Raw genomic sequence first — 24,884 nt, 5'->3', positions numbered from 1 at the left:
TTGAATTTCTTTACCATAGGTATGACATACTAATTATTCCAAAAGTAAAATTAAGTTATTGATAGAGTAGTTATATCCTGAAACAACCCCAGAAGGTAGATATTATTCCCATCACGCAAATGGCAAAACTGTGGTCCAGAAAGTGGCCACAGCCACAGGCTGAGCACCTTTAGTAACCGTCTCCCCTCTGGACCTCCATTCCTCACCGGTAAAGGAGTTTGGCAGTTTCAACTGGATGAAGGCAAAAGTCCTACTGACTGCAGACGTTCTGTGACTATGGCTCTTTAGAAGGATTTCTGAGAACCGGTATTGAAATCCTTCTCTTCCTTTTCCTCTCCTCACCCTCTCCCTAGTCCCCATCCCCAGCAGTGGATCCTCAGGCTTCTAAAGGAAACACTTAAAGAACTCAGAATGGCCCTAGCCAGTTCGGCTCAGTGGATAGAGTGTTGGCCTGAGGACCAAGGGGTCCTGGGTTTGATTTCAGTCAAGAGCACGTACCTTGGTTGCAGGCTCTTACTCAGCCCGGGCCCTGGTCAGGGCTCATGCAGGAGGCAACCAATCGATGTGTTTCTCTCACATCGATGTTTCTCTCTGTCTTTCCCTCTCTTTCCCACTCTCTCTAAAAGTCAATGGAAAAATATCCTCAGGTGAGGATTAACAAACAAACAAAAAAGAACTCAGAATGTCAGGCTAGAATGTGAAGAACCTCTAGATTCTGTCTACAGAGGAGGTGGCTGTGGCCCAAGGCGGGAAGGGGAGCTACCAGGGAAAGGCAAACCCAAGCCATGAGGCCCTCCGCACCCCTTTAGGATGAAAGGATGGCTGTAACAAAGAATCAAGCATTAGCAAGTGTTTGAGAAGATGCTGAGGAACTGGAACCTTCATACACCGCTGATGGGGATCAAAATGGTACAGTCAAGTCACAGCTCAGCCAAAATTCCATAGACCGGGTGGTTAAATAATAGACATTTTTTCTCACAGTTCTGGACACCGGGAAGTCCAAGATGAAGGTGCTGGCCGATTTAGTTCCTGGCTTGCAGATGGCTGGCTGCCTTCTTGCTGGATCTTCACATGGTAAAGAGAAGAAGCTCTGAAGTCTCTCTTCTTATAACGGAACTAATCCCTTCATGGGGCTCCATCCTCCAGTTCACAGATAAATCTAATTACCTACCTCAGGCCCCACCTCCTAATATCACATTGGGATTAAGGCTTCAAAGTATGAGTTGGGTTGGGGTAGGGGGGACACAAATATTCAATTCATAACAAGCCACTTTGGAAAATTCTCTGGCAGTTGCTCAAAAGATTAAAGATAGATTTACTACATGACCCCAGTCCATGCCTAGGCATATCCCCAAGAGAATTCAAAACATCTGTTAACACAAAAACTTGTCCATGAATGTTCATAGCAGCATTATCCATAATAGCAAGCCATAGACTACCAAAATGTCCAACAATAGATAGATAAAGGTGGTATATTCATACAATGGAATATTATTTATTCAGCTATACATAGGAATGAAGTACTAGGCACATGCTACAATGGGGATGATCCTCAAAAACATTACGCTAAGTGAGAGAAGCCATTCACCAAGGCCCACATATACTAGTAAAGTGATTCCATCTATATGAAATGTCCAGAATAGATAAATCTACAAAGACAAGAAGTAGATTTGTGGCTGCCTAGGGCTGAGATATGGGAAATTGGGCATGAGGTTTCTTTTCTGGCATGATGAAAATGTTTTAAAATTGATTTTGGTGATAGATGCATTACTCTGAATATTTTAAATATTCTAATTACACTGAATTGTATACTTTAAATGGGTGATCTGTATGGTATGTGAATGATCCTATATAATAAAAGGCTAATATGCAAATCGACCGAACAGCAGAACAACTGGTCGCTATGATGTGCACTGACCACCAGGGGGCAGATGCTCAACATAGGAGCTGCTCCCTGGTGGTCAGTGCACTCCCACAGGGGGAGCACTGCTCAGCCAGAAGCCTTCTCCTGGAGACTCACTTTCCAAATAACAAGAGTTCCAGGGGAAAAAAAAAAAAAAGAAAAACAAACAAACAAACAAACAACAACAACAAAACAGAGAAAATAGAGTGGAGGAAATAATCAAAGAAGTACATGAAGAAATTTTTCCAGCCGAACCGGTTTGGCTCAGTGGATAGAGCGTCGGCCTGTGGACTCAGGGGTCCCAGGTTCGATTCCGGTCAAGGTCATGTACCTTGGTTGCGGGCACATCCCCACTGGGGGGCGTGCAGGAGGCAGCTGATCAATCTCTCTCATCAATGTTTCTGGCTCTCTATCCCTCTCCCTTCTTCTCTGTAAAAAATCAATAAAATATATTTTTTAAAAAAAAGAAATTTTTCCAAAACTGAAGGACAGATTAAAAGGGTCCATTGAGTGGCTGACAGAATGTATGAAAATAGACATATATCAAGACAAATCATTATAATTCAGAACATGGAAAACAAACAGGAGGTTCTACAAGATTCCCAAAGGATTGGGGAACAGGTTGGGAATTAGAATGTCTTGACTGTCTAATAGAAGCACTGGAGAGGTAGACGGCGGCGGCAAGAGTATGCAGGGTGGCCGGTGGTCCGCGGCGCCCGGCGCGTTAGTTCCCCGACGGCGGCGGCGGCGCGCAGCGGCTCTCGCGTGAGCGGCGACGGCCAGAGCATCCAGCGGGCGCCGGGAGGGAGGCTCGCGGGGCCCGCGGCAGCGAGACGGACCGGGGCGGGTGGGCGCCACGCTCCGCCCGGAGGCGGCGGCACCATGTGGAGCGGCCGCAGCTCCTTCACCAGCTTGGTGGTGGGCGTGTTTGTGGTGTACGTGGTGCACACCTGCTGGGTTATGTACGGCATCGTCTACACCCGCCCGTGCTCCGTCAACGGTAACTGCATTCAGCCCTACCTGGCTCAGAGGCCCAAGCTGCAGCTGAGTGTGTACACCACCACACCGTCCAACCTTGGTGCTGAGAACAACGTGGATCTTGTCTTGAACGTGGAAGACTTTGATGTGGAGTCCAAGTTTGAAAGGACAGTTAATGTTTCTGTACCAAAGAAAACAAGGAATAACGGGACGCTGTACGCCTATATCTTCCTCCATCATGCTGGCATTCTGCCTTGGCACGATGGGAAGCAGGTGCACCTGGTTAGTCCTCTGACCACCTACATGGTCCCCAAACCAGAAGAGGTCAATCTGCTCACTGGAGAATCTGCTGCACAGAATATCGAAGCTGAGAAGAAGCCGATGAGTGCCCTGGATGAGCCTGTTTCTCACTGGAGACCAAGATTGACACTGAATGTGATGGTGGATGACTTTGTCTTTGATGGGTCCTCCTTGCCTGCCGATGTGCATCGATACATGAAGATGATCCAGCTTGGGAAGACCGTGCACTACCTCCCCATCCTGTTCATCGACCAGCTCAGCAATCGGGTGAAGGACCTCATGGTCATCAACCGCTCCACCACCGAGCTGCCCCTCACCGTGTCCTACGACAAGATCTCACTGGGGAGGCTCCGCTTCTGGATCCACATGCAGGATGCCGTGTACTCCCTGCAGCAGTTTGGGTTTTCAGAAAAAGATGCTGATGAAGTGAAAGGAATTTTTGTTGATACCAACTTGTATTTCTTAGCATTGACCTTCTTTGTCGCAGCATTTCATCTTCTGTTTGATTTCCTGGCATTTAAAAATGACATTAGTTTCTGGAAGAAAAAGAAGAGCATGATTGGGATGTCCACCAAAGCAGTACTCTGGCGCTGCTTCAGCACTGTGGTCATCTTCCTGTTCCTGCTGGATGAGCAGACAAGCCTGCTGGTCCTGGTCCCGGCGGGTGTCGGAGCCGCCATCGAGCTGTGGAAAGTGAAAAAGGCTCTGAAAATGACTGTTGTTTGGAGAGGCCTCAGGCCCAAGTTTCAGTTTGGTGCCTACAGTGAGTCTGAGAGGAAAACCGAGGAGTATGACACTCAGGCCATGAAGTACCTGTCCTATCTGCTCTACCCTCTGTGCATCGGGGGCGCCGTCTACTCACTGCTGAACATAAAGTATAAGAGTTGGTACTCCTGGTTAATCAACAGCTTCGTCAATGGGGTGTATGCCTTTGGCTTCCTCTTCATGCTGCCCCAGCTCTTTGTGAACTACAAGATGAAGTCGGTGGCACACCTGCCCTGGAAGGCCTTCACATACAAGGCCTTCAACACCTTCATTGATGATGTCTTCGCCTTCATCATCACCATGCCCACCTCCCATCGCCTGGCCTGTTTCAGGGACGACGTGGTGTTCCTCATCTACCTGTACCAGCGATGGCTCTACCCTGTAGATAGGAGCAGAGTGAACGAATTTGGGGAATCCTACGAAGAGAGGCCCCAGCAAAAACCCCACACACAGTGAGCCCTGGCCTGGGCCGCCCTCGAGCCACTATGCAGCACATCTTGGATGGTCAGCTGAGTATTTTTGGAAGCTTCTGGTGAATTCCTGGACGTTATACCTTCTACATTGCCAAAACCTCTGAGCATTTCTGATACGTCTCCTGAGTCCCGTCACAAGGTGTTTGAGAGGAGCTGGCTTCACTTACAGTGTCCCCAGCATGAAGACATCTGTCTCGGTCACTGAGATATTGGGCACTCGTGGTCATCCTTGGCTGTTGGTGGCTCTCAGCAGAGGAGCGTCCAGTGTTGGCAGTGGCTATGCCATCACCATCACCGGTGTCCCCCAACCTGGCGGACTCCGGAGGCAGGGAGGTGCAGGTTTCCACCTCCAGTTGTCTGTAAGTGCTCCTTACGTGAAATTCAAATGCCTCTAAATCCATGCTGTACAGACTCTGGGATCAAATGGCTTTTTTCCTTTTTGTTTAAAACTTGACTATTTTAAAGCTTAATGTATGTATGTTTCTATATTAAAATAAATTTCTCTGGCTGTAACAAAAAAAAAAAAAAAAAAAAAAAAAAAAAGCACTGGAAGTTAGAAGACACTTAAGCAATGCTTTCAAAATTCTGAAGGAAAATTATCCCCAACTTCAAATTTTATACCCAATCAAACTATCAATCAAGTTTGAAAGTAGAAAAAGACATTTTTAGTCATTTGAGATTTAAAAAAATTTTCTCATGGACTCATGAGGATGCTGGAGGATGTATTTCACCAAAATAAGGTATTAAACCAAGAAAACACAGACAGCAGGAATCTGGCACAGGAGAGAATCCCCCCGGATATTAATGGATATATTGCAGGTTGAACACAATGCAACAAGCCTAGAGGGCAGCCAGCCTAAATTGAACTAGGTCAGAAAGCTCCAGGAGAGATGTCTTCAAGAAAATAAAACTGGTGTACTGTCATCTGAATGTACTGAGGGGAGAGTTCAATAACTGAAAGAATCTGGCATTGAGTACAAAGAAAACTAAGTGAATGGGGCAGGGGCGATAATTATTAACTCCAAGGGAAATAAAAACATGTGCATGAAAAGAGAAGTAATCATAGTCCATCCCAGGGCTTATTGTGTAAACACATGGAAATAGTGTTTACCTGGTGGTAATAATGTAAACACTGACTGTTGCTCTAACCAAATTACTACATGGCTATGTTGGGAGGACGGGGGCCAGGAAGTGTGAGTGGGTTGTTGGAATGAGAAAGACAATCAGTAGTGCCTAAAACTGAAAAATCATGAAGTAGTAATACAACTACATTATTTAGGGAATTGTGATAAACGCCAAAAGAATGAGTCATAAAAACTGAAGGAGTATAGATGAGGGAGAGGGCTCTTTTTTCCTGTCTTCCACCACTATTTGACTCTGAGCTATATGAATGAATAACTTTAAAAAAAAATTAAAACTTTGCTCTAATTTCTCTCTTACAATGTACAAGCTGAGGCAGGTAGATTCAGGAAGCAATGCTAAGGAGATAGAGATGAAGAATCCAGGATCCGAAAAGAATGGTTTAGTAGTAGACAGGGAAGAAAAGAGCATAGGTGAGAGGAATAGTGGTACTCCCTCAAATAGGCAGACCCAGGCTAGAAGCGAGAACCTCTTCTGACTCGTCCAGGAAACCTATACACATAACATAACCTTTAAATTTGACCTTCAGGATGCAGCCCTGTTCCCCCAGGGATGGCACGTGAGAGCTTCCCCAGGGAAGGCAGCATGGGATGGAAGTGTCTGGAACCCAAAGCAGCCATGGCTCCCCACCCTTTCCTCTGCTCCTCTCCATCCTCCACCTGCTCCCAGCCCTCAGGACTCCTGCCTAGAGGTGGTGACTTGTGCTCAGGTTTGCAGAATCAAACTGGCTGAGAGGTTAGGTTGCACTTCAGAGCTAGCAGACAATCTGACTTTACTTTGCCTCCCCACTCTCGCCCCTCACATCCTCTATCCCAGTCAGGCCTGTAATATCTGGGCAGACAGCACAGCTGACCCACCTGCTCAGCTTCACCAGACATTCCACACTCAGACAGTGGTGCCGGGAGTAAAGCTGCAGAGAAAGGGAAGGTATTAGGGGAGAATTAAGGTGAGGAAGTGAGTCAGCCCAGCATAAGCCTGCAGGCATCCGGAGGAGTTCTCACCCTGCCCGGCAGTGGCAGTCACTTGTTTCAGCTTTCAAGTGGGCCTGGGAGTGTTGCTGAACTGCCACTCGCTCTGCCCCACTGAGCACTGGGTGGGAGGGGAGAGCTGGCTGGGCTTCTGCCCCCTCCTCAGCCACAGAGCATCCCTCGTGGGGCCACACCCAGGGGGAGCAGCTTGGGTAATTGGATTTTGCAAGCCAGCAGGTTTCTTTTTCTTGGATTTGTTCTCCTTGTGCAAGATGGAACCATATGGGAGAGGAGACTCTAGGAAGGAGCTGCCTTGCCCTCACCCGCAGGAGCTGCTCACCAGGAGGACTGAAGGTGTGCCTTTGGGGCCTGGAAGGCAGAAACAAACCCTAGAGCTCAGAGGAAAACTGTTCTGTACAGAGTATGTGGGCTTGCAGTTCAAATTTTTGACCTTGGACAAGACACCTACCTATTGGAAACTATTTCTTCATAGAACATATCCTGGAAACCAAAACTACCTCATCCAGTTGTGGTCAAATTCATCATTCATCCATCCATTCATTCACTCCATAAACACTGATATGTCAGGGTCTGAGCTCATTTAGCAAGAATTTTTATTTTTAATTTAAAAAATACATATTTTTATTGATTTCAGAGAGGAAGGGAGAGAGAAAAATATCAATGATGAGAATGAATCATTGATTGGTTGCCTCCTGCATGCCCCCCACTGGGGATCGAGTCCACAGTCCAGGCATGTGCCCCGACCTGGGACACATGTGCCCCCAACCACTGAGCCACGCTGGCTGAGCTTTTTTTTTTTTTTGAGCAAGAATTTTCAAAAAGTAAAACACCACACACTCAAGAAGATGACTCTAAAAACAAAATTAAAAAACAGAAAATATAAGTGTTGGTAAGGCTATGGAGACATGGGAACCGCCATGCGCTGTAGGTGGATATGTAAAATGGTGCAGCCACTGTGGAAAGCAATATGGGCTTCCTCAAAATATTACACATAGGATTACCATTGACCCAGCAAATACCCCTATGCTTCTGGTCATACATCCAAAAGAATTGAGAATATGGTCTTGAAGAGTTATTTGTGCACCCATGTTCATAGCACAAAGACAAGAGGCAGAAGCAACTCAGTGTGTCCACTGATGGGTGAATGGACAAATGAAATGTGGTCTCTACATATACTGGAATATTATTCAGCCTTAGAAAGGAAGGGAACCCTATCACATGCAACAATAGGGATGAACCTTGAGGAGTTTATGAAATAACTCAGTCAGAAAAAGACAAATAGTATATGATTCCACTTATATGAGGTACCTAGAGCAGTCAAATTCATAGACACAGAAAGTAGAAGGGTAGTTGCAGGGGCTGGGGAAGCAGGGAAAGGAGGAGTTGTCCTTAATGGGTTTAATTTCAGGTTTGCAAGATGAAAGGCTGAGGAAAACTCACTTTAACACGGCCATGTGGGATATAAGAGGAAGTGTCTTGTATAATTTTCTGAAAGTGTATTAAAAAAGAGTGGTAAACGTTCTTTTTCTCTCCTCCTTCTACTTAGCTGCAATGTAGACGTGCTGGCTGGCGCTCAAATAGCCAAAGGGAGTTTAAGCAGCCGAGCCTCGTGCAAAAGAGCGGGGAGCGAGATGGAAGGAACCCCGCCATGAAGCAGCGTAAGAACCCGGTAGCAGACCTGTGCCAGGGACTAGGAGTCACACACAGCAGCGTTGTTAGTGATCAGCGGGGCCTGGACACAATTCCAATAACCACCAACAGGAGGATGAGGGGTGTTCACATAACAGAGTCGAATGAGCAGCAATGAGCAGGCATGAACTACCACCAATGCATCTACACGGGCAACCCTCCAAAAAATCATGTTGCAGGCCACAGAAGAAACTGCATAGAAAATCCCAACCTGGCAACTCTAGACAATGCGTTATCTAGTGATGCATATGTTCATGGCCAATCTACAAAAAGAGGCAAGAAAATGGGCCACAGCAGACTCAGCAAAGAGCTTGGAGGAGGGGAAAGGGGGTGACGGGCTGTCCCGGAGGGGAACGCAGGAGGCTTCTGGGGTTCTGGCCAGGTTCTACTTCTTACTCCGGGGGTGGGAGAGGGGGTGGCCATGTGGATGTTTGTTTTGGAGTTAATCTAACCTCCCTGCTTTCTCCCCAATGTGGGGGAGACAGGAAGGGATGCAGTTGAGAGTCTGTTTTGACAGCGCAGGGGAGAGAGGATGAATGCCTCTTCCCTCTTCCTTTCCTGTCAGCAGTAATGACTCATCCCACCACCATTTAGCACTTACTCCATTCTGCTCGAATTACTGTTAGCTGTTAGCACGTCTGTCTCCCTCTGTCATTAATTTATTCATTCAGCTGACAATTCCTGAAAGTCCCAGTGTCAGAGGGAGGGATGGGTGACAGGAGGGAGTTAACCAATAAAAATGCACAAACCTGGCCTCTTGGCTCCTGCAGCTCAGAGTGCAGTGGGGGGCAGACAGGTCACCAACTGGCCTCATCTGGCCCTGCGCCTTCAGGGCCTGGGTCCTAATCAGGTGAGGCTAAAGGAGCATCCACCTGGGGGCCCAGAGGAGCCTTCCCACGGCTCTGTCCCCTCTCCACGGAGCACTGGGGATTGTTGCTTAGGGCCCGATGCAGGTCGCAGGTCCGTGTGCAGCTCTTCCAGCTTAAAATACAGGCTGCATTGACTGTCCCTAGAAAGGGACTTCAGAGAGTCCCAGGTCACTGTCTCCCAGACTATGGGTTAGAGCAGGGATGGCGAACCTATGACACGTGTGTCAGAGGTGACACGCGAACTCATTTTTTTGGTTGATTTTTCTTTGTTAAATGGCATTTAAATATATAAAATAAATATCAAAAATATAAGTCTTTGTTTTACTATGGTTGCAAATATCAAAAGATTTCTATATGTGACACGGCACCAGAGTTAAGTTAGGGTTTTTCAATGCTGACACGCCTAGCTCAAAAGGTTCGCCATCCCTGGGTTAGAGTCATCTGGGGTGCAGGTTCTCAGGCCACTGCGCTGGAGGGCCTGGCTTCACAGGTCTGGAGGTGGTTGCAGGCCACAGAAGAAACTGCAGTAATAGAAAATCCCAGCCGGGCAACTCTAGACAATGTGTTATCTAGTGACGCATACGTTCATGGCCAATCTACAAAAAGAGGCAAGAAAATGGGCCACAGCAAACTCAGCAAAGAGTTTGGAGGAGGAGAGAGGGGGTGATAGGCTGTCCCAGAGGGTAACGCAGGAGGCTTCTGGGGTTCTGGCCAGGTTCTACTTCTTACTCTGGGGTGGGAGAGGGGGTGGCCATTTGAATTGTTTGCCTTCCACATTTATTTGACATCCAAGAATCCGGATGTCAAATTCACCCCTCTGGTGTCCCATGTATTGCCCAGTGACACGTACACCCTGCCCCTTCTCTTCTGAACGTGAGACACAGCTCACCACCTGGGAGGCCTTGGCGTGATTGGTGGGAGGACTAGCAGGGCGGCCTCTTCATGCCCAGGGAAGTGCTGGACCCGCCGAGGTAGAGAAGGCCTTATTCATTTCTGTCCTCTCCAACTTCTTGCTGGTTAGCGAATGTTTGTGGATCCAAAGTGAACCAGAAGCGAATGAGATAGAACCCAGCATTTTTCTGAAACGTCAATAAATCTTGCTCCCAACTTTGAAACACCCCAAGATTCTTCTATGAGCATCTGTGTTAACCTGAAAACATTCAGAGGCGGTGCAGTGAGGCGGGAAGAGTTCAGCTCTGGGCGTGTTTTTTTCATCGCTGTTCTTGCTGGTCATGTGACCTTGGGCAAACACCTGACTCTCTGTGACATCCCCGTTTGTGAAGTGGACCTGCTTATAATGGTAAACACTTTGAGGGTGTTCTGAGGATTAATAGTTGACATGCAAAGCTATTAAAATAGTGCACTGCGTGGTGTTAAAAAGAATGGTAACTGTGACCATTGTGTTCTCGCTTTGTCTGACAGTGAGAAGGTGGGGCAGCCTTGGGTGAAGCTGACCTCAGAAAAGGCGAAGGGACCTCTCTGGAGCCGGCCAGCCTCCTTGAATGAAAGATGGTTGGAGGCTGTGAGGGGCGCCCTGAAACCAAGGAGGGAGCGTGCGTGCATGCAGAGGGCAGAGTTCCGCACAGGCCACGACTGGCCTGCGCTGGTTGGGATGCTGCCGTGGCTCCTGGTAACTCACTCCTGGGTGCGTTTTGCTCTCTGGAGCTTCATTTCACCATGTGTATACGCTGACACCTGGGGAGTTCCTGATAGGCTCATGTACTTGCTTTTGGAGTCTGGGAGCCAGTGGGGAGAAACTGGAGACAGACTGGTTTCTCAGAGGCCTCCACAGGCACTTTCCCTGCCTGCGCTTTAGGGTCCTCTCTTGAGAACAATGAAGGGGCTGGACATGTGGATATACTCAGGTGTCTAAGAACAAGAGGGACGTCGGTATGTGGCAGCTGGATTGAGATCAGAGGTGACCCAGGGAGGGGATAATATTAGGAAGCTCCCCCACAATCCAAGGCAGTTTCCTTCCCAAAGATTTATGCCCACAGATATTATCCTATTTTACAGGTAAGAAAACTGAGTCACAGAGCAATTAGACAATGAGGAGGTGTGGAAATAAATGAAGATCACCCACAGGAAAATAAGCGAAGGCTCTCTATTCTGAGTTTAGAGCAAGGGAGCCAGCCACTATGGCTTGCTTTTGGTGGCTAGTGGGGTGGTCAAGTTTTATGGTGGAAAAGGGGAGGACTTGGGTGTGCTCTGATTGGGGCTGTTGGCATGGGGAACAGCCGTGGCGGGGCTTTCCCACCAAGGAGCGTCCCAGGAAAGCTGGTGGCTCCCAGCTGGACACTGGAGGCCAGCGTTTCACCCGCAGCTGTTTCTCCAGCTGCTACATCTGCACAAACGAGGTTTAGCCGTGCCCACACCTGGGGGGAGTTGCTGCTAAGGCTGTTGATGCTACCCCCGATTCCATCACTTCCCATCTCCGTGGGCCTGAGCGGGCTGCTTCCCTGAGCTCCATGTGGACTTGAGGCATTGGTACCGCCACTCGCCACTCTGTGGAGGGGAGAGACAATGGAGAGAGTGGGTTAAAGGACTTTGAATGCCCTTGGGGCACAGATGGGTTTCTGACTTACCCAAACCAGAGTCCCCAAGCACTGTCCATTCTAACATGCCGTTTCTGGCTTGACCAGGCCCACGGGCCCGATTGCATCGACTTTACTTGTGTCAGCACAGACAGGACCCCAGTTGATTTCCAGTTTGTTCTCCAGCAGCTGGATTTCATTCCCTTGAGGGCAGGGGTAGTTTTGGTGCATTTCCAAAACATCTCTGAGGCTCCTGGGCCACTTCCTGTGCTTCAGATCCTCTCTCCTACCAGATGGGAGACACCACAGCCAGCGGGGCTTGGAGGGGTAGGAGTGTTGAGCGTCAGGTTTCTCATCTGTAAAACGGAGCTGATGGTGGTACCTCTGGGCGTGGTGCTGCGGGGGAAGCCTCAGTACAGCGCCTGGCATGCACTTAACACTCAGGAAAAGGGAACTGCCAGTTTACTCTGTGGCTGGGGTTGTAGCAACCCCACAGATACGGGTCCTTCCAGACTCGAGTCTGGTCTAGACTAGAGAGATGAAGTGCTCCATTAGGGAGCTCCTGAGCGCAATTATAGGCACCAGAGGCAGGTATGGCCTCTCTTTCTCTAATCTGTTCTTCCAACAGGTAGTTTTGAGACTGGATGCTGCGATGCAGAGGTGAACTGATAGGTGCTCAGTGGAGCTTCTAGTCAGTGGGAGACAGTCACTTAACACAGTCACATAAGAAATAAGGTAAAGTGTGATGAGTGCCAGGAGGAAAAATGGCTGCTCAGAGGGAATAGAACCCAATTGTGATCATTTGGGGAGACGCCAGGACAGGCGGGCTTCTGAAGAAGAGACCTTTAAACCGAGGCCTCGAGGAGACGAGCTCTGCTTTGCCCCACTTCCCCTTGTCTGGGTTCTTTCCATCGCAAGTATTTCTGAAGTGCCCACTCTAGGTCTTCACTATCCTAGCTACACTGCGAGGAATCTGAGAGAAAGAGCAACGCTAGGCCACTGTCCCCAGTGGGTGGCGAAATACATCCCAGGGAAACTTATGAACAATGCAAAGAAATAGATAATGGCAATGGGGGAGAGAGATTCAAGGTGTAAGCACATCTCTAGTTCTGGGGAGGGACAGGTAAAGTCAGCAGGAGTGGTTCCTGGCCCCAAAGCATTCCAGGAGGTTGTACAGGTATGTGCAGGGGAGCCAGAAGGAGCGGGCTCCCAAGGGGAGGGCAGAGTGGGTAGGTCACTGGAGCACTGAGGAGGTGAGGAGACAAAGTTAGCAGGCAGTAAGCCTTGGATATCTACCCAAGGAGCTGCATGTGGACCCGCAGGCATTGGGGAGCTAGCGAAGACTCTTGAGGAAGTAGCACTGTGGTCTGAAGAATGGATGGAGCATGGATTGAGACTATGTGGCCAGTCCTGACCCAGTAGGGTTCACCCAGATGGCTGCTCAGACCTGAAGTTCAGCCTCATTGTTGTCAAACTACCAACCCTTTGGGAGAAGTAACCAGGAAGTGATCAGTTAGTATCAGATCCTTTCCCAATATGGCTTCCAGCTGGTTTCTGTAGAAGAGCTATACCTTCGGAGTGTTTTAATGGAGGGCGGGAGGGAGGAGGAGCTGGGTGTAAGCCTTGCAGGGTTGCTGCAGACAGTTTGGGTGGTATCCAGAAAGAATGAAGACTGAAATTGAGGACTCCAAAGGAGGGCCTGACTCCAGGACAAAGAGCAACGAATTCAGGTGATGAGTGTAAATCCTTGCCCCACTTCTGTGTGGTTTGGGCAATTCCTTGGCTCTTCATTGATAAAAGGAGGTGGTATACTGCCCTAGGGCCTAGCCTGGCGCCTGGTTCACAGTAGGCATTCAATAATTAGTTAATTATTTATTAATCATTAATTAATCCATTTTAAGGTTCCCAAATGCTTTGAATTTCTGAACTCAGAATTTTGCCCTGTCTGGGTACTCTGAGCAAGATTCATCACTAGATATGAGTCCTCTCAGATGTCCTGTTTTAAAATCTTAGGGCATTTGCCTCTGGGCTATTCCGGAACTAAGAACAAAAGTAGTCCGGAAAAAAAATGTCTTCATGATTTGAGAAGCTACCAATAGCCAAGTGTAAACTAATTTTTTTCTAAACAGGTATGGTTCACTTCATTGGTGTAGCAGCCCAAAACAGTTGTGGGAAACATGGCATTTTCATAAATAGTACTTCATTTTCAGTATCCGGGAGGAGTTCATTGTTTTAAGGAACTCTTCTTTTATTTTTATTCTTTTAGTTTTTTAAATTGAATTTATTGGGGAGACATTGGTTCACAAAACCATACAGGTTTCAAGCGTACAATCAACAAAACATCCTGGGCACACTGCACCATGCACCCAAGGTCAAGTCTCTTTCCATCCCATTTATCCCCTCTTTGCCCTCTTTCAGCTCCCCCACCTCCCTTCCCCTCTGGCTATCACCATACTGTTGTCTGTGTCTCTGTGAGATATATATATATATATATATATATATATATATATATACACACACACACACATATATACATACACATATATATATATGAATTTTGCTTAATCCCTTCACCTTTTTTTCACCCAGCCCCCAACCCCACCTCCCCTCTGACAACTGTCCCTCTGTTCTATGTACCTATACTTCTGTTTCTATTTTGTTTGTTAAATTATTTTGTTCATTAGATTCCACATATAAGTGATATCATATGGCATTTGTCTTTCTCTGACTGGCTTATTTCACTTAGCATAATACTATCCGGGTCCATTCATGCTGCTGCAAAAGGTAAGATATCCTTTAAAAAATTATTTTATTTTTTAAATAAATTTTTATTGATTTCAGAGAGGAAAGAAGAGGGAGAGAGAGATAGAAATGCAAATGATGAGAGAGAATCATTGATCAGCTACCTCTTGCACGCACCCCACTGGGGATTGAGCCCACAACCCAGGCATGTGCCTTTGCCTGGCCAATGCTCTATCCACAGAAACAACCAGCGAGGGCTCCCTTTTTTTTTTTTTATTTAATATCCCAGTAGTATTCTACTGTGTACCACAGTTTTTAAATAAACAAACAACAAGTGCTGGTGAGGATGTGGAGAAAAAGCCACCCTCATGCACTGTTGGTGGGAATGCAGACTGGTGCAGCCACTGAGGAAACAGTATGGAGTTTCCTAAAAAAAAAAAAAAAAAAGGAACTGCCTTTTGACCCAGTGATCCCATTTCTGGGAATATATCCGAAGAAACCCAAAACACTAATTTGAAAGAATATATGCACCCCTATGTTGATAGCAGCATAATCTACAATAGCTAAGATCTGGAAACAGCCCAAGTGCCCATCAGCAGACGAGTGAATAAAAAAAACAAAATCCTTTTAAATGTCACATCTCAAATATTGGGCAACCTGCAATGTCCAGGGGAGGATGGGGAACCATCCTAGAAAGAATCGCTTCCTCACTCACAAACATCCAAGTATTCTCTGTTTGTTTGTTTCTTCCATTTCTTTTTTTTAATTATTATTATTTTTTAATCCTCACTGAGGATATTTTTCCATTGATTTTTAGACAGAGTGGAAGGGAAAGGGAGCGAAGGGAGAGACAGAGAAAGAGAGAGAAACATCGATGTACATCAATTGTTTGCCTTCCACATGCACCCCAACCAGGGCCGGGAGCCTGCAACCAAAGAATGTACCCTTAACTGCAATCGAACCTGGCACCCTTCAGTCTACAGGCTGATGCTCTATCCACTGAGCCAAACCGGCCAGGGCCCGAGTATTCTTAAGTAACACAGTTTGTGCTCACAGACACTCGCACTCACATTGCACGGTCCCACTCCTGCCCATGATGCTCTCACACTTTGTTGTGGTGCACATGCATGCTCACATGTGCACACATGCGCTCACACGGGCACACACTCTTGCAGACTGCTTTGCTTACTGCCAGAGGAACTGCACATGTGGAGCAAAGCAGCAGGACAACGGTTGCTTTTCCGTTAGAAACATAAACCCCAGGATCAGAGGCCCCTGGGGCCCCAGGTCACTCAGCCTGCAGAGGAGGCCCAGTTTCTTAGGCATCCTCGGTTGAAAACGTGCCCCCCACCCTCCTCGTCCCCCTCCCACCCCCGATTGCTGGTGGAGGGCTGGATTCTGTTTTTCAAAGATGTCTTAAGTAATTAGCCCCAAAGCCAGTCCTGGTGGGAGAGGAGGTTTCCCTTCCTCCACCTAACGGGTTCGGAGAGCTCACCGAATGACAGGCGCTATGGTGGGCACTCGGGGTTTGACAGTGGACCAGTTACTATCGCTCCTGTCCCCGCAGAGCTTAGTCTTTGGGGATTGCTAGTCTTCTCTTGCTGCCATAACAAAATTTCCACCAACGCAGAGCTTTAAAACGACCTACATTTAGTATCTCTTAGCTCTGTAGGTCAGAGGTGCAGTTGGCTGGGCTGCTCACAAGGCTGAAATTAAGGTGCTGACCCGCTGGGCTCTCCTCGGTCTGTGGGAAGAATCCACTTCCAGGCTCGCTTGGCTGTTGGCAGAACCCAGTTCCTTGGGCTGTAGGACTGAAGTCTCTGTTTCCTTGCTGGCTGTTAGCTGCGGATGCCTTCGTTCCTAGCACCTCTCTCTGGTCCTTGCCTGTGGGGTCCTGCCTCTCAGAGCAAGTCAAACCATTCTCTGCTTGGACTCTCCCTGACTTCTGCTTCTACTGCCTCCAGCTTGAGAAATTCTCTGCTTTTAAGGCCTCATGCGATTATACTGGATCCACCTGGATAACCCAGGACAGTCTCCCTCCTTCGGTCTGTAACTTTAATCGCACCTGCACAGTTCCTTTAGTCATATAACATCTCATAGTCACAGATTATGGGGACCAGGGCATGGACATCTTTGGGGGGCTGTTCTACTAGAGGGTTATAGAGAAGTGAACTATTTTAACAATATACACTGATCAGTGTTAATAAAGGGGAGGTAAGAAGTTGCAATGGGAGCAAGGAGCAGAGACACCTAGATCTTTTGAGAGGAGGCTGGTAAGGCATGGCTGGCTTCCTAAAGCAGGGAGCATCAAAGTTGAAATGTGGAGAAAGGGCTCTGAATCAAAGGGTTATGTTGGGGTCCAACCCCAACAGGTCCAGGGGTTCCCAAAGGTGTGGACGGAGTCGGCGAAGAAGGAATGACACGGAGACAGTGTTCAATTGATCAGCATAGCCAGGTTCTCCAGCCAGGTTCGGTTCTTTATTGTCCTGTTACATCTGTATTTATACCAGTTGATTTTAATCCTATCCATTCTATTCCCAAGGTTAGGGCATTTGTTAATCTAGTTCTGTTGAGTTTAATCCTGTCCAGGTTAATCTCTGTGTTCTATTATAAGGGCTATTCCAAGGTTACTGCTCTACTGATAAACTACAAGGAAGTGACTGAAGGAGATTATCCTACCCAGTAAAGGTTATGTCCCCCCAGCCTCGCTGCTTGCCTTCCCTGGGACTGCCTTGTGTCGGTGAGTCTCCAGGGGTATAGGCTTTGGTGCTTTCCCTGGTGGGCAGACCCCTGGGGATGTGGGCCCAACAAGTCCCAAATTTATTGCCAACAGTCTTAGTCCAAGTTCTTCATAAGTAGTACATGGTATTTCTGTAACACTAAGGGGTTTCACTGATTTATTCTCTTCCTTAGTCCTGTTAATCCCCAACTCCAGGAAAAAATCCTCACTTGGGCAAACAACCTTTCTCAGAGAGGTGATCTTGGTTAAAACACATAGCGCTAAGAGGGGGAAGCAAACATATTAAGAACAGTATGCCATATATGCCAGGTCCCTTGAAACATATGCTGTGCAGATGTTTCTTCCCTGCAGCAACTTTGTCAAGCAGCAAGTATGTACTGGCTTCCGGCAAGAGTGTGTGTGAATGTGTGGAAGTGAGTGTGTGTGTGAGTGAATGAATGTGATTGCGTTTGTGTGTGGGAGTGTGCGTAGGGTGCAGGGGTTGTATCCAGAGTGTGGGAGGGCTATTCTCAAGGAAGAGAGACCCTCTTTTCCTAAGAGCAGAAGAAAGCAGAAAAGAAGGGTAAATCTACAGAGACATTCTTAGTGAAAGAGTGATGTGACAGGGGGATTTGTAAAATGAGACGCCCATCTCTGTCCTTCATATCTCCCCCATGTGATGAGACTGTGTTCAGTTCCTGGGTCTGCCATAACCAATGACCATGAACTGCACGGAGCTTAAATCAGCAGAAATGAACTTTTCTCAGTTCTGGAAGCCAAAAGTCCAAACCCCCCCGATTTCGCAGGCTGGGTTCCTTCTGGGGGCTCTGAGGGAGAATCTGGTCCAGGCCTCTCTCCATGCGTGGTGGTTGCCAGCATTCCTCAGTGGTCCAACCTCTGCCTCCATCCTCACGTGGTTCCCCTGTGTGTGCCTGAATCCAAATTCCCTTCTTCCTACAAGAATACCAGTCATTGGATGAAGGCCTACCATAATCTATGACCTCATTTTAGCACGATTACATCTGCAAAGGTTTTATTTCCAAATAAGGTCAAATTCACAGGTACTGGGACTTAGGATTTGAACGTATCTTTTTTTAGGGGGAAAGGGGGAGCACAATTCAACCCAGAACAGGGCACAAAGAATACAGTGTGTGGAAAGGTGCCCTGAAGGGTATAAAATGCGACAGGAATTCAAGGTTATACCAAAATCACTGGTTCAAGGGACCTTAAAGTTGAATATATCCCTAAAGTAAACTATTTCCTCCAGAATTTATGTTTTGCATAAAGCCCCAGAGTTTCCAATAAAGGGTTTGTTGAAAATAGTGTCCATCACTGCACAGCCCCCAGGAGAAAGCACTCTTAGCAAATGGACTTCCTCAGCACTGGCTTCCCGGGAAGGCTTCCAGGGACAACATACACACTCCACACCTTCCTTTTCGGGGTTACTGGGGACGGTGCCTCCTTGCTGCCCACTCCTGCCTCAGGGACCCTTTGCCTTGGATGGGGACTTACTTTTGGTTCTAACCATAAACCAAACTAGTCTCAAACCTCCCCCCACATCCTTTCACCTTCCCCCAACCCCCTATATTTCCAGTTAATCCATCTAAGAACAGAGGTCCAGGTGTGTCTGGAAGGATGGGTGCCTCTGGGGATGATTTAGGCTCTGTGGCTGCTCTAAGGGAAGTGGTGGCCAGAAGGGGGAACCGTCTCTCAGGGGCAGGAGGGGGAGCAGGAGCCAGGGAGCCTGTCTGGACCCCAGGCACTGTGCACTGTGCACGAGCCTCTCCTCTCCTGGAGCCTTGCTCAGCCACAGCAGCCCAGGCTCTCTGAGCAGGGAGGCAGCTTAAAATAGTTTCCTTCTGCCATTTTGGAGTCCATCTGGGGTCAGGGGACCTTAAAGAGTTTGATCAAAGCTACAGACCTCTCTCCTAGAAATATACGTAACTATCCAAGAAAAGTTCCGATAACTTTAAAAGCTTCCCCGACACCCTGAAGCTTATGAACCCAAGGCTCAGGACCCCTGGTTGAATATACTCTCCACCCCGTTTTCTGAGGAGAATTCAGGGGTAATGGGTTTGCTCCCATGTTGTCCATCTCCTTAAAGGGAAACCCAAAACTGAAGTGCAAAGTCTGGGACTCTAGTTCTAACCACAATGTAGAGAGTTTGTTTCCATTAAATAAAAGCTACTCCTCCCCTTTAAAGATGAGAATCTGAAGGAGAACTTTGCTTTAGGGGGAAGTAGAGGAAGTGATGGGAGTGATGGGGGTATCAGCTGGAAAAGCACCTCTGCCCCCTCCCCTCCATGTTTGTAAATGGGATTCACCCACCACAACACATTTGCAGTGGCCCTGGGATCCCACTGTACACCAATGTGGTGGGGTGACTGAGAGCAAGCAAGTGGGGTTCCAGCTTCTAAGGACCTTGTCCTCTGAAGTTAGTGGTATGTATGTGCTTACAAAGGACTGTACCGGGAGGCAGAAGACACTTGGAGCAGGACCTCAGACCCTCACTGAGGGCATCACAGAGGCAAGGTTTCCATAGCTCACTGCTTTGCCTCTTCCCCAGACGAGTTAGAATCTGGGGGTGACATCTAGCAGGGAGAGCACCCCTGTTGCCCAAAAGATTAATGGCTCTACAGCAGACCCCCACCACCTTCTTTCTCATCCAGGAACACATGTCCTCCTCTTCCCCACATCCAAACCCCGTTAGACTCTGGGGACCAACCCATCTCAAATGGGGGTGAGGACAAAGATCCTGATGAACCAAAACTTGGGGGATTAGATTGGGAAAGTCTCTATATAAGTGCTCTTTGGAGGCGGGGAACTCTCACAGACTCAAGGGGGCGGGGGTGTCTTAATTTGGAGATGTCCAAATTTAGGCGTGTCCATTCACCCTCAGTTGTCTCCAGGCTGTATTTTGGAGTTCTCATATTAGGAGACCCTGAACCGGGGTCAGGGTTTTTGGTTTGAGGGGGTCTCCAGTTGTATGAGGCATGGCCGTGTGCCTGGCCCAAGGGGCTGGGGGTTCCTGCGGCTTCCGGCGTGGCCCCTAAATCCGTGTCTCTCACCCCCTGCGGCACCTGGGCTTGGGGGACTAGGTGAGGCAATTGAGCGGTCTGGGGGCGAGCACCCCTTCCCTTGCCCACCCCTCCGGGCCGGCCAGAGCGCCCGGAGCAGGGGACAGGGTGGGGGACCGGCGGGGGCGCACGCGCCGGGCCGAGCCTGAGCCGTCAGGGGCCTGGGAGCTGGGAGCTGGTTTGGGGAGGGCCGAGCCGGGGTGTCGGGCGAGTTCTTTCGCGGGGCAGAGGGAGCGGCGGCGGCGCGCGGGGGAGGGAGCATGCCCGTTGGAGCCCGGCCTCGGGCGCGCCCCGGCCGCCGTCTCCACCTCCGCCTCCTTCTCCTCCTCCTCCTCCTCCGTCTCCTCCTCCTCCTACTCCTCCTCCAGTCCTGCCGCCGCCGCAGCCAACATGGCTGCGCTCCTGAGCCCGGGAGGCGGCTGCCGCTGAGCGCCGCCCGTCGCCGGGCCCGCCGCCCGCGCCCCCGCGCATGGCCCCCGCCGCCCCCCGGGCCCCGGCGCGCTAGGCTGCAGCGGGCGCTCGGGAGCCGGAGCCGCCCGGCGGGCGGGCGCGCCGCCATGGAGCCGCAGCGCCGGGAGCTGCTCGCCCAGTGTCAGCAGAGCCTGGCCCAGGCCATGACGGAGGTGGAGGCCGTGCTCGGGCTGCTCGAGGCCGCGGGCGCGCTGAGCCCGGGCGAGCGGCGGCGGCTGGACGCGGAGGCGGGCGGCTCCAAGGCGGAGCTGCTGCTCCAGCTGCTGCTGACCAAGGAGCGAGACCACTTCCCGGACCTGCGGGCGGCGCTGGAGAAGACACAGCCCCACCTGCTGCCCATTCTCTACCTGAACGGCGTCGTCGGGCCGCCGCAGCCCGCCGAGGGCGCCGGTGAGTGTGCGACCCGCCCGGCCTCGCGGCCCGCCTGCCGCCACCTCTCGCTCCGGCCCGCGGAGGGGCGCGCGGGAGGGCCACGGCTCTACCTGGCGCGGGCCGCGGGACAGCCTCCCCCCTTTAGCTGCGGGGACCCCGCTTCACACCTCCTCCCCGGGCCGGAAACAATGCCCGCCCGGCAGGCCTGGACTCGGGGGCCAGGGCTGCAAGGGTCCTCCCGAGACCACCGGGTCCAACAGGGCCAGCCTCCTGGGGACCGCGGAGGGATGTCTGTCGGCCCCATTTCGGAGGCTCCTCACCACCCACGGGTCCTTGGAGAGCCTCAGTTCGCCTTTAGTTCATGAAACAGGCAAGAAGACCGGGACCGGGACCAGGACCCCGAGTCCTGACTTTTGGTCCTTGCCATCTGGTTTCGGGACCACTGGTGCCTTTTCTCTTTCTGGCTCTCTCCGCTCCCTCTGCCCAGCGCTCAAGCCGTTTGCTAGCCCAAACTTGTGGTTGATTGTGCACAATGCCTGCTAGGTTTCTTTGGAAACTGTGGGCCCGGAAAAGTTGGGGAAGTTGCATTGCACCATGGGAAAATCCTAGTAGTGGCTGCTGGGGCTCAGATCCCTCCCTGAGTGCTGAGCTGTGCGACAGCGAAGGCTGGTGCTGGTTCCCTTGGGTGGTGGGTGACGGATTTGTGAGTTTTCACGTGTGTGGGGTTATGCTGGGAATTTGTGACAAGTGGTAGGCCTGGACTGGCCTGTTGGGGAGTGTGGAAAGCCAGTATTTCAGACAAGGAAGCTCCAGGAAGGTGAGAACTGAGGAAGGGAGAGAACGAGCATTTATTAGGCACCTACTGTTGTGGTAGGGACACTGGTTTATCGCGTTTAATTGTTACTATGTGAGCTATTATTCTTACCTTGCCAGAGAGAAAACTCTGGCTTGGAGTGGTTAAAATGCTCAAAGTAGTTTTCAGTTGTGACCTACTGTTTTATTTAACTTGTTCGGAGCCAGGGAGCGGTAAGTGCTACCGTTTCTATGTCTTGTCTTTATGTTAAGAGTGAAGGAAAGGACCAAAAGACTGCCCTTAGCAACTTGTAGGCCCAAGGCTGAGGAGACCCGTTTATAAGGCTGTTAAATGCCTCGCTTATTAAGGGGACGATTTTATAAGCTGTTCTTGGTAACAGCTCTGATGTACACTGGCCCTCTGGACCTCAACCTTTTCTAGTGAAGGGAACTGACACACAGAGGGACTAAATGGCTGGCCACACAGCATATCGTTTTATTGGTGGCCCTTTTGTCTCCACTCTGGGTTGCTGACTCTCTAGCATTTACACCCCTCAAACCTGTGTTCTGTCCCCCAATTATGATCATATCTGAGTTTCTGGGCAAACCCAGCCCTCTCTTGGAATGGTGTTTTTGAAGATGCGGAGAAGGATAAGGACAGAGGGAAATCTCATTGTGGTAATTTTTTTTTCTTTTAAATTGCTTTTATCTTTCTGCCTGTCTTTCCATTTATCTGTCTTTGAAGGAGCGGGTTTATCGCGGAATCCGAGAAGTCGGAGTGCAGAGTCAGGTCCTGCTGGGGTGTGTTTGAATCGGTGCTAGCCGTAGTATCTGGCGTAGAGGGGTGAATTGCCATTACTTAGGGGACCCTTTGCCTTGCCTGGTGGAGAAGATGGGGCCTCACGGGACCAAAGTTCTAGGAGCTGCTCCAACCTGTGAGGAAGGAATGGAAGAGAGTTTGGATTTTATGCCCAAGGGTAGTGATTTCAGGCCCTCCTTTTACTACAATGCAGAGTTCTATAGCCTTGCAGAGGGTCATGGAATCCTCAGAAAAATAACTTTCAAGGGGAAGTTAAGTTATTTTAGTTAATACTTTAGAAAAAATATAGGGTAGCATTTGGTGTGACAAGATGCCATCTAGAGCTTCTGGGGGAGAAGTGACATGATGTGCAAGGAAACAGTAGAGCAGTGGTTCTTAACCTTCTGGCCCTTTAAATACAGTTCCTCATGTTGTGACCCAACCATAAAATTATTTTCGTTGCTGCTTCATAACTGTAATGTTGCTACTGTTATGAATCGTAATGTAAATATCTGATATGCAGGATGGTCTTAGGCGACCCCTGTGAAAGGGTCGTTTGACCGCCAAAGGGGTCGCGACCCACAGGTTGAGAACCGCTGCAGTAGAGTGTTGGGATCTGTGTAAAGGATGACATACTGTGCAGTGGTTTTCCAACTTTTTTTCTTTTAGCCAGGGAGCCCTTACGGGGCAAAGCTCAGTGCATAAAAGCGCTGCTATGGTTGAAGGATGGGGGATGTACCCGTCTCATCCCCAGGGAGCCAAAGTCAGGGCAATCCAGTACTGTGTCCTGCATTCTTGCTCTCCCAGCAGTTTCCACTCTGCGTGCACGTCCACGGCTCTGCTATGGGTCGGCCTTAGAGCAAGGCCCTTGTGGGATCCTGAGAGGAAGCAGTCGGCTTTGTAAGGATCCAAAGCGTCAAGGGAAGGTCCCTTTGTCACCGTCTCTATATTGGAGGTGCTGCCACCACCCAGTTAAGGGCTTCCTTGGCCCAGAGTGCACATCCCCTGCCTGGCACTTGTTTGCTGTGGGAGTTTGCTGTGCTGCAGGCAGACAGTGTCTGGCAGCCCCCACCTGGGCCCTGGAACTGGGAGGAAGCTGGGCAGGTGAGCACAGCAAACCTGTCTGTCCTGCTCATGCTCAGTTAGAGCCCCGGACATTTATAACCCACCATGTGTAGGCTTGGAGTATGAAAGTGGCTAAGAAAATACAGTGCTGTTTTATTTCGGGTGGCAGGGGGACTCCTATATAAGATAGACAGTACATTGCTGTTCAGCATACGGCATCTCACAGCCTGCTTTAGTATCTCACTTAACCCTGTGGCAACCCCAGTGAGATGAGTGATGCCTTCCTGCGTTATGCGGGGTTCTCTGCCCCCATCCCTGAGTGTGAAGACAGGACAGAAGTCGCGGGGCAAAGAGGAGCTGGAGTCAAGGTGAAGCAGTTCCTGATTCTGTGATGGGGACACCTTTTCCTATTACCTGATTTGGCCCTCCCTCTGTAAGGGCAGGCACTTCCTGCATTGGGGACCCCTGGGCTCATGCAGCCTTTCCTTGTCCCTGTGTATGGGTCTGCAAGGAGGAAGTGATGTCTCTGCCCCCGCTGATGGTAGAGCCAGGAGAGAGCTGTTGTCTCCCTCCGAGTGGCTCAGCCTGGAGGGTTTTTCCACAGTTGTACCAGGATCGTGTTTGTTCACTTGGAACCCACACAGTCTTTTCCCCCGCTTTGATTCAGTTACTAACATCTGGGTTTTCTCACTTGAGGAACATTGACTGTCTGTACCTGGAGTGAGGGCCTTCCTGGCTGTGAGCCTCAGTGTGTTCATCTGTGAGATGGGGCTAAGGGTACTACACTGCCTGCCTCAGCCACTGGGAGGGCCGAATGTGATCGGAGAGGACTGCAGTGCCTGGCTCTGTGCTTGGTCCACGGGAGGCCAGAGGGTGTAGCTAGAGACAGGGGTGCGTAGGATGTAATTCCAGCCTGCAGCTCACTGCCTCCGTTGGGGGAATGGGACACTCAGGAGAGTGACATTATGAGACAGATCAATTGAGTGATACAATACAAGCAGGCCTTTTCCTCCTTTTAAAGCTCTGGATGCGACATGCTTTCCCAAATACTCTCCTCCACCCCTAGGGGCTCTAATTCCCATCTCAATGTGGAGGGCTCCCCGCGGAGGCCTCCCTTGTGGGGCAGAAGTGGCCGAGTTTGGTGATTGCCGCTGGTCCCTGTAGTGCAAGCATGTCAAACTCAAAGGCTAACACGAGCCAAATACAC

At 49.7% G+C, this 24,884-nt stretch overlaps 1 protein-coding gene and 1 pseudogene across 3 annotated transcripts in view; both read left to right on the top strand.

Moving 5' to 3' along the window:
- The first annotated feature begins 2,705 nt into the window (after positions 1 to 2,705).
- Positions 2,706 to 4,938, top strand: LOC139022046 (lipid scramblase CLPTM1L pseudogene; annotated as a pseudogene).
- Positions 4,939 to 20,735: 15,797 nt separating this feature from the next.
- The window catches only part of DLG5 (discs large MAGUK scaffold protein 5), a 108,173-nt gene continuing 104,024 nt past the window's right edge, over positions 20,736 to 24,884 (top strand). For all 3 annotated transcript variants that reach the window (XM_070433051.1, XM_070433050.1, XM_070433049.1), the window contains exon 1: positions 20,736 to 21,039. In XM_070433051.1, coding sequence (XP_070289152.1) covers positions 20,736 to 21,039 — 304 coding nt within the window. The remainder of the gene's footprint in view (positions 21,040 to 24,884) is intronic.

Source organism: Myotis yumanensis, unplaced genomic scaffold (assembly GCF_028538775.1).
Source record: "Myotis yumanensis isolate MYYU_CA2020_CCGP unplaced genomic scaffold, mMyoYum1.0.hap1 SCAF_13, whole genome shotgun sequence".
NCBI classification, from domain to species: Eukaryota; Metazoa; Chordata; class Mammalia; order Chiroptera; family Vespertilionidae; genus Myotis; species Myotis yumanensis.
The sequence above is the reverse complement of the archived record's forward strand: the minus strand, read 5'-3'. Positions and strand labels throughout refer to the sequence as shown.